This window comes from Triticum aestivum, chromosome 7A, assembly GCF_018294505.1.
Source record: "Triticum aestivum cultivar Chinese Spring chromosome 7A, IWGSC CS RefSeq v2.1, whole genome shotgun sequence".
Classification (NCBI taxonomy): domain Eukaryota; kingdom Viridiplantae; phylum Streptophyta; class Magnoliopsida; order Poales; family Poaceae; genus Triticum; species Triticum aestivum.
The window spans coordinates 549,897,798-549,915,677 of NC_057812.1; the positions used below are offsets into that span (position 1 = coordinate 549,897,798).

General features: G+C 46.4%; 3 protein-coding genes across 3 annotated transcripts; 2 read left to right on the forward strand and 1 right to left on the reverse strand.

Annotated features, from left to right (window-relative positions):
* LOC123148135 (3-ketoacyl-CoA synthase 11) lies at positions 1 to 2,354 on the forward strand. The gene is made up of 2 exons (XM_044567494.1): positions 1 to 260; positions 589 to 2,354. Exon 2 carries the CDS (start codon positions 590 to 592, stop codon positions 2,168 to 2,170), a length of 1,581 nt encoding a protein of 526 aa, XP_044423429.1. The 5' UTR covers positions 1 to 260; position 589; the 3' UTR covers positions 2,171 to 2,354.
* Positions 2,355 to 4,593: 2,239 nt separating this feature from the next.
* LOC123148136 (serine-threonine kinase receptor-associated protein) lies at positions 4,594 to 10,101 on the reverse strand. Its single transcript, XM_044567495.1, has 7 exons — positions 9,728 to 10,101; positions 8,044 to 8,179; positions 7,327 to 7,408; positions 6,643 to 6,818; positions 6,393 to 6,530; positions 6,172 to 6,311; positions 4,594 to 5,201 (listed from the first exon to the last, which is right to left on the reverse strand). The coding sequence occupies exons 1-7, from the start codon at positions 9,843 to 9,845 to the stop codon at positions 4,963 to 4,965; spliced, it is 1,029 nt and encodes a 342-aa protein (XP_044423430.1). The 5' UTR covers positions 9,846 to 10,101; the 3' UTR covers positions 4,594 to 4,962.
* Positions 10,102 to 14,083: 3,982 nt separating this feature from the next.
* Positions 14,084 to 17,544, forward strand: LOC123148137 (26S proteasome regulatory subunit 8 homolog A). The gene is made up of 8 exons (XM_044567496.1): positions 14,084 to 14,424; positions 14,879 to 14,976; positions 15,504 to 15,728; positions 15,802 to 15,864; positions 15,951 to 16,114; positions 16,272 to 16,527; positions 16,610 to 16,720; positions 17,124 to 17,544. The coding sequence occupies exons 1-8, from the start codon at positions 14,211 to 14,213 to the stop codon at positions 17,262 to 17,264; spliced, it is 1,272 nt and encodes a 423-aa protein (XP_044423431.1). The 5' UTR covers positions 14,084 to 14,210; the 3' UTR covers positions 17,265 to 17,544.
* The last annotated feature ends 336 nt before the right edge of the window (positions 17,545 to 17,880 follow it).

Sequence of the window (17,880 nt, forward strand, 5' to 3'; positions counted from 1 at the left end):
CTGCTCGGCTTGTTTCCCGTGCCGTTTTCTCCTCCCCTCCTCTCCCCTATTAAAGACGCGCGCGGCCGAGCTGCCTGCCACCACGCGCTGCTCGCGGCCGTATTGCTGGCAGGGATAGAGCGCGCGAGCGAGGGAGAGAGAAGGGGGGCGGGGCGGCGGAGTGGCTCGGGTCTTCTTCCGCTCCTCCTCGTCCTCCCGCGCGCAACAGATCGGGAGACTCCGTCGCTGAGGCCGCCGCTTCTCCCGTCTGCCCTGCCTGGGTACGTCTCAAAGCCTCCCCTGCCCCCGAGCTGCGCCGGCGGTTCGGTTTCGATTTGATTTTGACGCATTGCTCGAGCTCTGCATGGTGGATCGGCGGTGGCCGCCGGAGTAGCTGTCGCCATGCGGCTGTTCTTTGGTCTTGGGAATTCCGTGGCGGTCTCTGATCTCTCGGTGGCCGCTGAATTTGTTTTCCCCTGAGCTAGTGTGGTCGTCGCATCTCGGCTCCGCTCCTAAACCCAACTACTGTAGCAGGACGCCAGAATTCTTGTCTTGGGATTTCTGAAATGTATTCAGGTTTAACTGTTCTTTCTTTAATTTTGTCACTAGAATGGATGCTCCGGCGCCCAATGCCGCTAACACGCCGCCGGCGGCGGGGACGGGGACGGAGACAGCAGCGCAGCCGCGGCGGCTGCCGGACTTCCTCCAGTCGGTGCGGCTCAAGTACGTGAAGCTGGGGTACCACCACCTCATCTCCCACGGCATGTACCTGCTGCTGTCGCCGCTCATGGCCCTGGTGGCCGTGCAGCTCTCCACCGTGTCCCCGGGCGACCTCGCCGACCTGTGGGAGCAGCTCCGGTTCAACCTCGTCTCCGTGCTCGTCTGCTCCACCCTCCTCGTCTTCCTCTCCACCGTCTACTTCCTCACCCGCCCCCGCCCCGTCTACCTCGTCGACTTCGCCTGCTACAGGCCGGGGCCGGAGCGCCGGTGCACGCGCCAGACCTTCATGCGCTGCTCCGAGGCCACCGGCTCCTTCACCGACGCCAACCTCGACTTCCAGCGCAAGATCCTCGAGCGGTCCGGGCTGGGCGAGGACACCTACCTGCCCCCCGCCGTGCTGCGGGTGCCCCCCAACCCGTGCATGGACGAGGCGCGCAGGGAGGCGAGCACCGTCATGTTCGGCGCCATCGACCAGCTGCTGGACAAGACCGGGGTGAGGCCCAAGGACATCGGCATCCTGGTGGTCAACTGCAGCCTCTTCAACCCGACGCCGTCGCTGTCGGCCATGGTGGTGAACCACTACGGGCTGAGGGGCAACGTCGTGAGCTACAACCTCGGCGGCATGGGGTGCAGCGCCGGGCTGCTGTCCGTCGACCTCGCCAAGGACCTGCTGCAGGTGCACCCCAGCTCGTACGCGCTGGTGGTCAGCATGGAGAACATCACCCTCAACTGGTACTTCGGGAACGACCGCTCCATGCTGGTGTCCAACTGCCTGTTCCGGATGGGCGGCGCGGCGATCCTGCTCTCGAACAAGAGATCGGACCGGCGGCGGTCCAAGTACGAGCTGGTGCACACGGTGCGCACCCACAAGGGCGCCGACGACAAGTGCTTCGGCTGCGTGACGCAGCAGGAGGACGGGGACGGCAAGGTGGGCGTGTCGCTCTCCAAGGACCTGATGGCGGTGGCCGGCGACGCGCTCAAGACCAACATCACGACGCTCGGCCCGCTGGTGCTGCCGCTGTCGGAGCAGCTGCTCTTCATGGCGACCCTGGTGGCCAAGAAGGCGTTCAAGGCCAAGATCAAGCCCTACATCCCGGACTTCAAGCTGGCGTTCGAGCACGTGTGCATCCACGCGGGCGGGCGGGCCGTGCTGGACGAGCTGGAGCGGAACCTGGGGCTGACGGAGTGGCACATGGAGCCGTCGCGGATGACGCTGCACCGGTTCGGCAACACGTCGAGCAGCTCGCTGTGGTACGAGCTGGCCTACAGCGAGGCCAAGGGCCGCATCGGGCGGCGCGACAGGGTGTGGCAGATCGCCTTCGGCTCCGGGTTCAAGTGCAACAGCGCCGTGTGGCGGGCGCTGCGCGCGGTGGCGCCCGAGGCGGAGGCGGAGAGGGGCAACCCGTGGGCGGCCGAGATCCACCGCTTCCCCGTCGACGTCCCCAGGGTCTCCAAGGTCTGGAGCGCCTGAGAATCCGGCCGCACTGCATGCCGCCGCTTGTCAACTTCGGTTGATGATCGCCATGGCATCTCCTTGTTTGGCGATTCGGTTGGGTATTGGATGGGGCGAAAAAATGGTGTTTGATGTGAGGTTCGGTGGTGTTTTTTAACATGATGATGATTATGATCCATCATTTGTGGGTCAGTCGGAGCTTTCTTCTCGCTTACGTTGTCCGGAACGGATTGATTGATTCCATCGATGTATCATCATGTGGATGTGGACGTGGGGGTGGGGGTGCGGCGTTATATACCCAGACCCAGTGCTGTACGTGCTCTGGATTTGCTCCACTGTTGGTTCCTCGGCGCCTGTCTCGGTCGGTCTATCTGTCGCGTAATGGGGTGGTCGTACACATTGATGCGAATGTTTAACTTGTCTGCCTGACCTGGATACTTGCAAGCCGCCGGTGGTTACGCCTTGGACCCCTTAGCTCCCCGGTTGCTGCACCCTCAAGCTTCTACGAAGTGCTCCCTTCGTATCTTTTTCCTTCGCATATAAGATTTGTTTGACGTCGAACTTGGTAAATTTTAAGGATCCGAACCGTTGTGTTGTCCGGATGAATGGGGGCGGTTTGAGGGTCGGAGAGATGCCCTTACTACTCATGTACACCTTAAAAAGACAGTCTGTCTCGATCTTTAATTGGTGATCGGCGAGAGGTCGGCTTCCAGCAGTTCCAGAGCATCAAAACATGCACGTACGGAGCCTGCGGCGAGATGAGAAGATGCATTTCCGGCGTAGACGCGTAGGATTTTGTACTGGCGGCGAGAAGGAAGGAAGCATCAACCTTCAGTTTCATCACCCAGTTTGGTTCCGGAGCAGTCCATGCAACCTAGCTGAGCATCAATTTTTTGGCCGTGGACGGTGGATCGTGCTCTTCTATGCTCGGCTCCCCGGTGCGGTGACCGGTGATCGGCCAGGCACCGTAAAACACGCGCGTCAAATCGATTGTGCGGTGGCGTTAGTAAATTTTACGCATGCATGCATGCATTCATGCAGACGCGGGCTGGCAGTGGCAGGGCAGGCAAGTGTGCGCTGCGGCGGCCAGAGCGGCGGGGCTGGCTGTGCGCACTGCGATGCGGCGGTGGCGGAGGACCGATGGAAGGACGCCGCGAGTAATGGCGGGGGCGTAAATGGCGACGCAGAGGCCTTACGATTAGATCCCTGTGGAACCACGTGAGGCCGGGCTGATCCAATCCAATCCAATCCAAGGAGAGGCGCTCCACTGCTCGCACATACTGTACGTAGGAGACGAACGAGACCAGGCTGTCGATGCCGATGCCATAAATCACCGCCAGTTCATGCCTTGGTGAAAGATAGGTGGTACTACTACTCCTGCTCCTGCTCATGTAGTAGTAGCACTCGGAGTAACCCTTAAGCCTACTCTAGCTCCGTTCCGTTCTTACATACAAGTCTTTTCATAGATTTGGCTACGTACTAAGCAAAATGAGTAAATCTACACTCTAAAATATGTCTAGGGTTTGTCTAAAACTCATCTAGATGTGACATAACGATATCACATCTAAGTTGAAGTCATCACCTGTTTATAGCCTTTTGTTTGTTTGTTGTTTTTCTTTTTTGGTATTGTATCATCTGGGCCTTGTCTTTTCTTTTTTGTGTGACCAGCGTGCCCATAGAAACGCTCGCATGGGCAAGGCCCAGCTTGCCTCACACCATCACATGCATGCTCACTCTACGGCCTATAGCTGATCGTACGTAGTAACGATTTGTGTTTTTTATTCCTTTTGTTTTTTTATTTCCTATTTTTTCTTTTTTCTTTCAGGTGTATTTTTTTCAGTTCTAATATATGCTAAAAAAATTAAAAAACGCACTGATTGTACTTTTTTCAGGTGTATTCCTTTTCAAAGATTTGGCTACGTACTGAGCAAAATGAGTAAATCTACACTCTAAAATATGTCTATATAAAACCGTGTATAGTTTGTATTAAAATCTCTAAAAGGACTTATATTTAGAAACGAAGGGAGTACGACGTACTAGCACATGGAAACCATACAGGAGGAACACCATCGCAGACCACGCTGCTGTTCGAGCCGATTAAACGATCCGTTGCAAGCCACAAGATCGAGTCGTTGTGGCACGTCGGCCGGGCAACTTCCCCATGTCCACCTGAGCTCCGCACCGCATTCTTCACCCGATGCAGTCAAGGAAGAAGAGCGCTGCCTCCGGCCCTGCATCGGCTCACCCAACTTCAGCCCATAAAATTCATCTATCGGAAATGCAATTGATCCGAGGAGAAGCGTGTCTTTCTACCGGGGACTGGAACGACCACGCACGATTTCCTATGGGGGACACTGAATCCTCACTGGCGAGACGTCGTGCAATACGGCCATGTCCAACGCATATATCCAAGACGTAAGTGCAGCCGCGTACGCAAATAATGGCCAACCAACAGTCTTTGTCACCGTCATAATCATCACACAACGATGGGCAAAAACAGTGTTTAACACGATTGACATTTGTATGGCGAACCCTATCGTCGATACATTAAGATTAAGTTTTAACTTTGTACGAACAAACTAACTGCTGACTCGCTTTCCCGCTTGGTTTATTCCAACTCTTTAGATGCTAGTGCCCCATACAGAAACGGAGAGACCCACCGTCCCGCTCACGATTGCCAAGTCCGCCCGCCCTTGGTCGGCAAAGAAGCTTCGACATGATGGACTCGAGACCAGGGCTGGCTCTGACGGACGGCAATCCCCCAACAAGGCTTAACCGCTGCCAGGTTCGGTGACGATGCAATCCTCCTCCTACGCCTCCGTCTGCCCCTCCTTGGTGATGTGGAAGCCTTCGATTTTACGGGCGACCTCATTTGCCACCGCGGCGGACTTTGGTTTGCCGTTGGCGTTGGGTGCCTCGGGGTCTTCGGTGTTTGCGGGGTTCAGCGGCCAGATCCGGATGGTGCCGTCTTCTGATCCTGATGCGTATGATTCGCCAACAGGCGCGAACCGGACGCAGTGGACGGGGCCATGATGACCTTTGTTGCAGGCTGCAAAACACAGAATAACGGATGTTCACGGCACCATAGATTAACAAGCATGCAGACTACACAAATACTAAAGGCGAGGTCGAGACAAATCAAGCTTTCACTTTTGTGCACTGGATTTAGCTTTGCAGTATAAACTGCGCTTGAGAATAATACGAGCACTAACAAGTTCTCAAGTCATGTCAACGGAATCAGGTATTGAAACATCAATATTAAATTTTTATTTGAATCCAATTTTCAAATATCAGTATAAAGAATGGTGCAGCCAAAAAATGAACATACAATGGCCAGAGAGCACAATTGTACAGTCAGTGGGGTGATTACTTTGTTATAGATATAACAAAATCGATGCAGTATATACTCTGACTTTCAGGACATCTCACTCATTGTGGGTAGAATCCCATGGCTATCATTCCAACTAGTACTGCCGCATTGGGATTTGAACCCAGTACAAGTCTCATATAATTGAGTACTTCACATGCCTTATGTGCAAATAAGAAAAAATGACTGCAAAAGTAGGATTTGAACCCAGTACCACTCTCACATATCCAGTAATCCCTACCCTTGGGATAGAAGCTTGTTATAACTATAGTAAATCACTGGTTTATTGTCTCTGTAAGTTTCAAATTAAACCATTTTTACTGATTGGTTCCCTGGGTAACCAGGGATCACCAAGAAAACGTTCTGGGGATTTATATTTTTTTCCGCATGGTCAGGATACAAACAAGAATTCTAAACACTCTACAACTCACAATAGTGAAAGCTTAACAAAAATATTATGCTAGCTAATGTTCTTATATTTTTCTCCGCCTGGTCAGGATACAAACAAGAGTTATAAACACTCTACAACTCACAATAGTGAAAGCTTAACAAAAATATTATGCTAGCTAATGTTCTTGTTTTGGTAACGCATAACTGCACAGATGTTTCAGTCTTGCAGGAATCAAATGATTAAATATGATAACAGACTTACCTATTTCTTCACCAGTGAAGAAATCATATACATGAACCCACATATCTTCCCCTCCAGTGATGAACTTACTCCCAGACTTTGGTTCAAGTGAAGCTGACTCCACAGTGCATGACATATCATAGCTTTTAACAAGCCCAAAACTGCAGAATTACCAGAAAAAATGTCAAGGAACCAAACAATACAAGTGATGCAGATCAATGGTCATACAGGAAAGAACCTACTGGTTCGCATCCCAAAATTTAACACTTGACCCATCAGCTGTAGTGATGAACCTGCCGTCCTGGCTTACTTCTGCACTGGTGACAGGTGCCTTGGTTTCAAGAGTTTGGACAATTTTTCCACTTCTCACATCCCATAACCTGTATGATCAGAGTAATTAATCAAGGGGAACAAACATAATAAGCTTTGCATAGAGAAGCAGCATGTGTCTTCATACTAGCTGCAAATTTTAAAGATATTTTCCAGACAAACCTCACTCCACCCATATCAGAGCAGGAACTTAGAATAGATTGGTCACTGTGAAGCCAAGCAACAGTTCGTACAGAACCAGGTGTTTTGTCAAGTTCTCTTGGAGCTGCATCTGGACGATTCATGTCATATATACGCAAAATCTTCTCCACACCTCCAGTGAGCAACATGTGTGTATCCTGCAGTTCCATCGGCGGTTTGATTAGGTTTAGAACCGCTTATGGAGGACAGTTCTAACTGACTACTATGGCATACAGAGCACGTAAACCATTGTCAACATGATTTCACATTATTCAATTAGATGCGCTGATGGATGTAAAAAACAGGGCTAGTATACTTGTTGAATAGTCCATATTTTGTGGCAGGTTGCAAGAAGTAGCACTAACAGGCCTCAGTTCAGAAAGTCTGGAGGGACCAAAAAACGACAAAAGGAGAAGAACATGACGCATATCATCATCTTAAGGGGGATAAGAGATGACAGAATAACTAGTGTTCTTGATATACATATGTCAGAAGAGAGGGGAGAACTAAGGGCATGCTTGGCTTGCCAATGTTTGGGCAAAACCAAAAAATTGACAAGCAAATTGTTTTGCCAGTCTCTCAAAAAGCTGCCTATTTTTACAAAAATATTGGCTAGACGATTTTTGGTAGCAAACCAAGCATGCCTTATGTGTCAACAAACATTACCTCAGAAAAGGCACATGCACGGACTATATGCTTGTGCTCAAACGAATGTAGCTCATTTCCTGTTAGTGCATCCCATATTTTGCTGCAAAAAAATAGTCAAATATGTCAGTCAAAAGAGTAGATTATACTCACAAATTAGTACATAAACATTTCTGAGCATTAACAGTGAAGAACTGTAATCCTTTTTGCAGAAAAATGCTTATTATTTATTTACACAGAGTATGAGCAGACTTACGACTATGAAATAGAGTAATGATGTATTAAATTATGCAGATGAATATAACATTGTTGCGTTCTAGCTCTGCCTAATTTTTATATTCAATCATGGATGCATTAAGTTATGGTTCACCAGGTGAGCAACCATCAGTGGACAGAACCAACAAAATAAACCGATCACCTGCGGTTAAGAAAATGTCACTGCATAGGGAAATCGGATTGACCCACTATACACAACTTCACAACTGAAAGTTAAACCAGTTGTCAAGTTTGTAGCATACTCACTAATATACAACTGAAAGTACTATGCCGATAAAAATAATCACAATTTAGCATGTCTGCTGAAGAAATGCAAGAACACGAATATACATAGATCTTCAGCAGGTAAGTATCAACTGGTACTCTAATAGAGTAGGGCACTAGGCAGGCACACTCGGATTTCTCAAAGAACAATAATTGAAATGAACCATCAATGAAAATTTGCAGGAATAAATGTCATACGCTGAGAAGTCCGCAGAACCGGAGGCAGCACGGAGAGCATTTGTGTCTAGACAAGAGCTCCAAACTGCACCCTTATGACCTTCAAAAGTCCCAATCCAATCTCCAGTATCACCATTACGAAGCATAGGATTTGAGTCTGTAGACCAGAATATGAGATGTTAGAGTTGGGTGATAGTCAGGAATCTAACAAGGCAGGGAGGACTTTCAATGCATTTAAAAGTGATGTATACTGTTGGCAGGTAACAATTATCATGTGCAACTATTTGCACCCTTCTCTGGTACGAGTACCCTGTTCTCTGGTACAGGCGAGCATATAATATGGTGCCATCCATACCAACAACATAAGGGCACCGTTTGATTTAAAACTGCCCTTATATCTTATCTTCCTGACCCTACACTGACCCAATCCAGCGGCCTAAGATCAAAAGTTGGTCCACGCATCCAAGAATCATATAAAAATATTGATTATGAAAGTAACTGGAATTGAACACAACAATAGACTAACAGAATAAAGTTAATTGTGTTAGCTATGTCAACAACTGTAATTAATGAATGCACCACACTAAACGGAACATTTGCTCCCCTAGTTATTTTAAATTTAGAAATGAACTCCGTGTGCGGACAGACCAATATAATGAAAAAAATTCAGCATTATAATACTTAGAGCAAAAAAGAGTGCATCAGAGGAATTAAAGCCGTTGCTGAGGCCAGTTCTTTGGCAAATATTAATACTTGTTAAAAAGAATTATGTCATGCAGGTAGATCTAGAAAATATGCTCCAACTACACTCTAATAAACAGGGATGCCATCTAATGTCCGAGAAACGCTAGTACAACAGCTAATGAAGAATACATATTATCTGTATCCTGTTTGAAACCACAGCTATGGATAGAAAAATATTTTTAAGAGTATCCAGCAGTTACCATTTGTTTACATCCCTAGAACTGACAGCTCAGTGGTGATGAAAAACATGAAACGGAAAGAGGCAACTTTTACATATTACTCATCTAACGGCTTCCATCTGAGCAGACATAAAAGCAACTGCTTCCAGCAGATACCCAGGCAATCCAGTAACGGTCCAAATCCATTCACCATTATAAACATCAATGAAGTAGATAGCCACAATAGCAGACTAAGAGAATCTTGCCTCAACTCCACTTGTCTAGCGCACTGGAAATAGCTAATAGGGCTTGGAAGGTGAAACCAGCGCCCAAAAATGAAAACTTTCCTAACTTGGACAGACTTAACTAAGGCATGTGACAAAGTTTGGCCTCCAACCATGGCATGCAATAACTTCTAAATCCTTGAAATCTACCCGATATAGCACAAACTTGGCTAGATTGTGAAATTACAGAATATCAGCATATTCCATGACCTGGATACCCGAGATTCTATCCCTAGAAGTGTGTGCGGCAACATGGGGGCCACAATAATCATCATCATAATACAACAGCAAGTGACCAATATTCGTCCACCAGATACTGAATTCGCCCGTACAGCGCTGAGGAGCAGCAGCTTAAACCCGTTTCACGACAATCATACCGCCGCCGCCCGCATCACGGCGACGGCTTCGGATCCGAACGAATCGCGGCCGCACGCGCACAAACCCCCCAAAAATAACGATGGGCGAGGTGGCCAGACGCAGCCGCGGCCGCGGCCGAGAGGAGCGGGGCGGATCGCTTACCCTTGCTGGCGCTGATGAGGAAGTAGCCGTCGGGCGTGACGGGGCTGTAGAACAGGTCGACCACCGGCCGCGAGTGGCCGTGGCACACCTTGGAGACGGCCACCTTCTTCTTCTCCATTTCTCCCGGCCCCCCTCCCGCTCGCTTCCCCGGGCGGCCCGGCTCGTCGACTCCGGCGGCGCCCTCCTCCCCGACGCCCTAACCCTAGCCCCGATCGGAGAAAAAAAATACCAGGGGGGGTCGAGGGTAAAAAAATCGCGCTGCGGGGCGCGGGATCGGCTGATCCGGATCCCTGGAGCTTGATCTGTACAGGAGTTTTATTGGATAATAGAGGTAGCAATGGGGTGTGGGAGGAGCGGGGAAGGGGAGTGGGGGGCAGGAGGCCGGAGGCCCGGCTTATATGAATCTCTCTCGGACTCTCGGGGCTCCTGTCGGCCGTTGGATCGTGGTCCGACGGTGCTGCCCTCGTCGGTTAGATTTTTGGACTTGTTTTGGTACTTGTGATGGATCTTAGGTGGTGATATATATGAATTTCTGCAAATTTGTTGGTTCTTTTTCTTCAGATTGAAAACCTGACGGTGTAAACGTGGAAGCTGATAAATCCATATAGTAGTCATGAACTTGTACTATATACATATAAAAAAACATATGCACGCTATTTGACAACTCATTATGATGATGCATATCTAGGTTAGGTTTTCATGTTGCTTGTGGCAAACAACATGCTTCGAACGGGATGTCTTGAAAAGGAATCCCATGTTCGAAAGATAATATGTTTTAGGACAAGTGGAGGCCCCCCTGATGTGGACCTTCCTTTCAATATTTATTATATATTTCAAAATAATGCTCCATTGATTTTCAGGTCATTTTGAGAACTTTTATTTCTGCACAAAAATAACACCATGGCAATTCTGCTGAAAATATCGTCAGTCCGGGTTAGTTCCATTCAAATCATGCAAGTTAGAGTCCAAAACAAGGGCAAAAGTGTTTGGAAAAGTAGATACGACGGAGACGTATCAACTCCCCCAAGCTTAAACCTTTGCTTGTCCTCAAGCAATTCAGTTGATAAACTGAAAGTGATAAAGAAAATTTTTTACAAACTTTGTTTGCTCTTGTTGTTGTAAATATGTAAAGCCAGCATTCAAGTTTTCAGTAAAGATTATGAACTAACCATATTCACAATAACATTTAGGCCCATGTTTACTCATATCAATGGCATAATCAACTAGCGAGCAATAATAATAGATCTCGGATGACAATACTTTCTCAAAACAATCATAATATGATATAACAGGATGGTGTCTCACTATCCCTTTCTGAGACCACAAAACATAAATGCAGAGCACCTTTAAAGATCAAGGACTGACTAAACATTGTAATTCATGGTAAAGGAGAGCCAGTCAAGTCATACTCAATGTAAAATAACAGTAATGGATGTAAATGACATCAGTGCTCTCCAACTGGTGCTTTTTAATAAGAGGATGATGACTCAACATAAAAGTAAATAGATATGCCCTTCGCAGAGGGAAGCAGGGATTTGTAGAGGTGCCAGATCTCGGTTTTGAAATAGATATGAATAATATTTTGAGCGGTATACTTTCATTGTCAACATAACAACCAGGAGATGGCGATATCTTCCATGCTACACACATTATAGGCGGTTCTCAAACAGAATGGTAAAGTTTATACTCCCCCTCCACCAACAAGCATCAATCCATGGCTTGCTCGAAACAACGAATGCTTCCAACTAACAAGAGTTCCGAGGGAGTTTTGTTTGCAGTTATTTTGATTTGATTTGCATAAAGCATGTGACTGGGCATCCCGGTGACCAGCCATTTTCTCGTGAGTGAGGAGCGGAGTCCACTCCTCTTGAGAATAACCCGCCTAACATGGAAGATACGGACAACCCTAGTTGATACATGAGCTATTCGAGCATACAAAACAGAATATTTATTTGAAGGTTTAGAGTTTGGCACATACAAATTTACTTGGAACGGCAGGTAGATACCGTATATAGGTAGGTATGGTGGACTCACATGGAATAACTTTGGGGTTTATGGAATTGGATGCACAAGCGGTATTCTCGCTTAGTACAGATGAAGGCTAGCAAAAGACTGGGAAGCGACCAACTAGAGAGCGACAACATTCATGAACATGCATTAAAATTAATCAACACCGAATGCAAGCATGAGTAGGATATAATGCACCATGAACCTAAATATCGTAGAGACTATGTTGATTTTGTTTCAACTACATGCGTGAACATGTGCCAAGTCAAGCCACTCGAATCATTCAAAAGAGAATACCACCCTATCATACCACATCACAACTATTTTATTGGATAATAGAGGTAGCAATGGGGTGTGGGAGGAGCGGGGAAGGGGAGTGGGGGGCAGGAGGCCGGAGGCCCGGCTTATATGAATCTCTCTCGGACTCTCGGGGCTCCTGTCGGCCGTTGGATCGTGGTCCGACGGTGCTGCCCTCGTCGGTTAGATTTTTGGACTTGTTTTGGTACTTGTGATGGATCTTAGGTGGTGATATATATGAATTTCTGCAAATTTGTTGGTTCTTTTTCTTCAGATTGAAAACCTGACGGTGTAAACGTGGAAGCTGATAAATCCATATAGTAGTCATGAACTTGTACTATATACATATAAAAAAACATATGCACGCTATTTGACAACTCATTATGATGATGCATATCTAGGTTAGGTTTTCATGTTGCTTGTGGCAAACAACATGCTTCGAACGGGATGTCTTGAAAAGGAATCCCATGTTCGAAAGATAATATGTTACTGTAACATAGTGCTTCCCAAGTAAAATGAGTCTATAAAGCAATAAATGAAACAAACTATGACACTATTACTAAGATACATTGCACTATGGAGGTAGTAACTTAGACTAGTGTCATGCATATGACACTAGTCTAAATTACTCCCCACTATGACCAGCCTTAGACAATAATTTTCCTCCTTAAAAGCCAATAAGTTGTCTTTGGAAATACGAAAAGTCTACATCTTGAGACATGGGGTATGCCTTTATTAAAAGAGACATTTATTTATAATTTTTTAATTCATAAATAAATTGCATACCCTACGCCTATGAACACCTTTGAGAGAATGAACCGACACATCATTTTAAGATGGACGGAATCGTTACAGACGGTTCCGTAGTCGACGGGAGCATCTTCTTCCACTGATCCCACATCACCGAAAGGCCTGAGATAAATTCAGGGAAATACGACCACTAATGGCTAAGTCTAGTACTTGATTTTTTAACATAATACAGATGCAGACACTCATACATACGCATCCTTATGGAGCACCTTCGAGAGACCGAGCCGACATATTATCTTGAAATTGACGAAATCGTCACATACAGCTTCATGGTCTTTTAGAACGTCTTCTCTCACTAAACGCACATCGCCAGAAGGTCTGAAATAAACTCAGAAAAATGCAGGCACCAATGTCGAAGTTTAGAATTTAAACTCTAGTGGGCTAAGGATATCACTGTTCTCCTAACCATTTAACCACATGTTGGTTCACGTTTAGGACTTGTTTATGTGGTGCAAAGTTTAGGACTTCCTCACCAATATTTTTAGGTGCAAGTATTTCTACCTAGCATTTTTCCTCTTGTTTTTAACCCTGGGTGGTCTGGGCAAGCTCTCCTCTCCACACTTTACCGTTGAGCCTATGGATTCGTCTCCTCTCTGCCTGCCCCTCTGACGACCGGCAGCGGGGAGGGAAATCGCGGTGCCTTCGTTACGGTTAGTAGTTCAAGTTAGGGTATTTTATTTTAGTCCTAATAGGTGTTGCGCACGGGCGGATGACGACGCCTCTTCTTCGAGTTTTGTCTTCCGGACTCTGATCCTCCTCGAGTTCGCTCGTTTGGACGTAGTCGACGAAGCTCCAACGTAGATTCTCATGATCTCCTGGGAACGATGAGGTTAGGGTTTCTCGTCATGTGACAAGATTTGATGTAATGTGCTTCGGATCTCTGCAAGGGTTCAACGACAACGACTGCGGCTTCAAGGCACCGGTCCTTAGGGACACGTGCACGAAGACTTCTCCACTATCATCGACAAGGTCATCCAGTAGAGGAGCGGCGGCAACGGCTTGTTATGGGGCAGTGGTGGTCGTCCGGTGATCTTGGGATCTTGATATAATTTTTATTATTTTGAGATGCTCTCTACTTCCGATGAACAATAGCCGATCCTTTTCGAAAAAAAAAGTCAGAAGAGAGTTTTTTTTAGGGGTGTACGGTACTACTCCGATCCGTGTGGCCGTGTCCGTCCCCTTCTCGCACCTACTGCTCCGAGGCGGACCGTGGGCGATCGACTCGTCCCCTCATATACGGCACGCCCGTCCAGCCCAGAGAGCCAGAAGCGAGAAGCGAGCCAAACGTGCCGGAAAAGAAGCTCACCCTCGAACCCGAGCGGACTCGAGCCACCCCCAGAGCGGCGGAGCAGACGAGGGGGGAATCCCGATGGCGGCGGTGGCGATGGACATCGCGAAGCCCTCGGCGCTGCCGGCGAGCGTTGACGACCCGTCGGCGGCGTCGGCCAAGGGCAGGGCCGGCGGCGGGGAGGGCCTGCGCCAGTACTACCTGCAGCACATCCACGACCTGCAGCTCCAGATCCGGACCAAGACGCACAACCTCAACCGCCTCGAGGCCCAGCGCAACGACCTCAACTCTCGAGGTACGCACCGCCCCGATCCCCAATCTCCGCCTGCCGCGCAACCCTAGTTCTCGAAAGACGGCCCGCCGCATCCCATCGTTTCATTGCGACTCGCGAGCCTTTGATTGATCCGATTGTGCCTGGACCTTTAGTTCCGAGCTTCAACCATGCTTGATCCGATGGCGTGTAGATGGTGTCTCAGATTTTAGGTTTGTTTTGGTGTTGGGGGGACTAGCTGTTCATGCGTCCCACTTATGCGCCATGTGCGTGATTGGTGGAAATTTTGCTTTTTTAGTGTGTATAGTCCTTTTACTCTACTCATATGTCTTCCCTTAGTTGAAATTCGACAGCTTTTGGGATATTAAATTTTGTTCAATTAGAATATGGAACGCTTCTGAGGCATTGAATTCTGTTTAATTATAATGTGTCTCTTGCACTGATAATTTAAATGCTCATCACTATTTTGTTATTGCAGTTAGAATGCTCCGGGAAGAGTTGCAGCTGCTTCAAGAACCGGGCTCATATGTTGGCGAGGTTGTGAAGGTCATGGGCAAGTCAAAGGTTCTAGTGAAGGTACATCTTGTCTCACTGTTACTTCTTTCAAGCTATGCTTGTGCACGTCTGTTTTGCTTTAGGCACAATGGATGACCAGTATTTTGTTGCAAACCCTCAATTGGGTAGTTCAGGGATATATTTCTATCCACTTTATTTCCTTAACACTAAAAGTAAAAAAAGGATATCATTGAATTTGTTTAGCAAGCAGAAAAGGATGCTAAAAAGTAGATTGTTTTGTGATATAAACGTCCTGATGATGTGCATGAGCGTATTATGTTAGCGTTTAAGTTTCTATAGGGCTAAACATGCAATAAAACTTGGAAGTAATGTTCTATCTGTGATGTTCAACTTAGTGTTCAGTACCAGGCAATCCTCATTTCACGAGACATTGTTCGTCTCGCCTGTTGTGTAGTAACATAAAACATGCATAGTTGTTATGTTGTACTGAGATTCTTTGTTCTGTTGGCCTATATGTTTTAAGTGGGAGCTCTGAGTTCCAGCCATCCTTCTTCACTGTAATTAAATGGTTAAGTGCAATCTCTCAGGTTCATCCAGAAGGCAAATATGTTGTAGATCTTGATAAAAGTATTGATATTACAAAGATAACCCCTTCAACAAGAGTTGCTCTTCGGAACGACAGCTACATGCTTCACCTTATCCTGCCCAGCAAAGTCGATCCACTGGTTAATCTTATGAAGGTGGAGAAGGTTCCTGACTCTACCTATGATATGATTGGTGGTCTTGATCAGCAAATTAAAGAGATCAAGGAGGTTTGTAAACATATTCAATGCATAGTACATTTGTTGTATCATTAGCACTGTGGCTTAACAACTTGATTTTCAGGTGATTGAGCTTCCCATCAAGCATCCTGAGCTGTTTGAGAGTCTCGGAATTGCCCAACCAAAGGTTCAAGTTTGTCTACCAATTTGCATTTTATTTGGCATCGATTCAGCCAGTTATTCAGCGGTAAATAATTATCCTTGCTTTTTCAGGGTGTCCTTCTTTACGGGCCTCCAGGTACAGGGAAAACATTACTTGCTCGTGCAGTTGCTCATCACACCGACTGCACCTTCATCAGGGTGTCAGGTTCTGAGTTGGTTCAGAAGTATATTGGAGAGGGTTCCCGGATGGTTCGTGAACTCTTTGTGATGGCTAGGTAAACATTATCCATCTGTGTTGCATTCAAATTATTACTATTTACCTGTTAGATTTCCTTTTCGGGAAACCATTTCAGTCAGATTTTGAAATGATTCCCTGTAAAAGGGAGTATGAATTTATACCAGAGTCTAACACATTTGGCCTGAATTTCATAGGGAGCATGCACCATCCATTATATTTATGGATGAAATAGACTCTATTGGATCTGCTAGAATGGAGTCGGGATCTGGCAATGGTGATAGCGAGGTTCAGCGTACTATGCTTGAGCTTCTGAACCAACTTGATGGTTTTGAAGCATCGAACAAAATTAAGGTTCTTATGGCAACAAATAGGATAGACATATTGGATCAAGCTCTTCTAAGGCCTGGTCGTATTGATAGGAAGATTGAATTTCCAAATCCTAATGCAGATGTAAGTGATGCAGTACTCACCATATATAAGTTAATATTGCTTGCTCGTATCAGTGCTGACTCTGAATTATCTATTCTTTCAGTCCCGTGGTGATATTTTGAAGATTCACTCAAGGAAAATGAACTTGATGCGTGGCATTGATCTGAAAAAGATTGCCGAGAAGATGAACGGGGCATCAGGAGCAGAGCTAAAGGTATGTATTGTGTCCATTATAGGCGAGCATTTCAATTTTTAATATATTTGTCTTGACATGCTGGAAAAAAAAAATCTGAACTTCACAATGCTAATAAGTTGGCATGTAGGCGAGCACATGCTACAAAATAACTATAATCAGATAATGTCCCATTTAACTTGTGTAGATATCCAGGCCCAGCTACCATTGTTACCCATGGTACTACTCCCATGTAAAGTTTTACCCATGCTAAAATATTACTCCATGTAAAGTTTCACCAACTCAGAACCTGGTCCTGGTAGCAAGTACTAAGTTTTTCCCATTGAGGTCTTGATTTCACAAATGTATTGACCAGTATTCTGTTTCAAGTAGTGTGCATCAACCCACACATCATTGAGTCTAACTCACTTTGATCTATCATCAGGCGGTCTGCACAGAAGCTGGAATGTTTGCCCTCCGCGAGAGAAGGGTGCACGTCACCCAGGAGGATTTCGAGATGGCCGTGGCAAAGGTGATGAAGAAGGATACCGAGAAGAACATGTCGCTGCGGAAGCTATGGAAGTGAGGCCCTTGTTTTAGCATCCCAGCTTTCGCCGGCATGTATTGGTGGTTTAAGCTTATAGCGGCACATTTGCCGGATTTGCTGCGGGTTTCTTGAACCGTGTCGACAGCTGTAACTTGCAGTGCCTTGCAGCTGCCTCATCAGGGTTAAATTTCTTTATTGGGTTATATTATGAGATGTGAGATGGAAACCGTTCTTTCTTGTAATGTATGTTGCTTTGTCGACTAGATTGGTAGCCTCACTGTGCTGAGAACGGTGACTGCAATGATGTGTTTTACTTGAATGTGGCAAATGTTATTTCTAGGGAAGCCATTCTTCATTGTTCTCTTTTGTCCATCCAAAGGAAAAAAAATAAGAAAAGGGAACTCAAATGAGTGCAATATAATACTCTACTCCTCTTTAAAGAAATATAGGAGCATTTAGATCACCAAGTAGTGATCTAAATGCCGGAAATTGCTTTTGGAGGCTGAGCTCCATGGAGGCCTCCAAATGCAAAATGCAAAATTCTTGAAAATTCATATTTTTACACTTCAAAACATTCTGTAAAAAAATACAGATATGCACAAATATGTTGAAATGTGGGTTGTGCAAAAAAGACAAAATTGAGGCTTTTAAACAC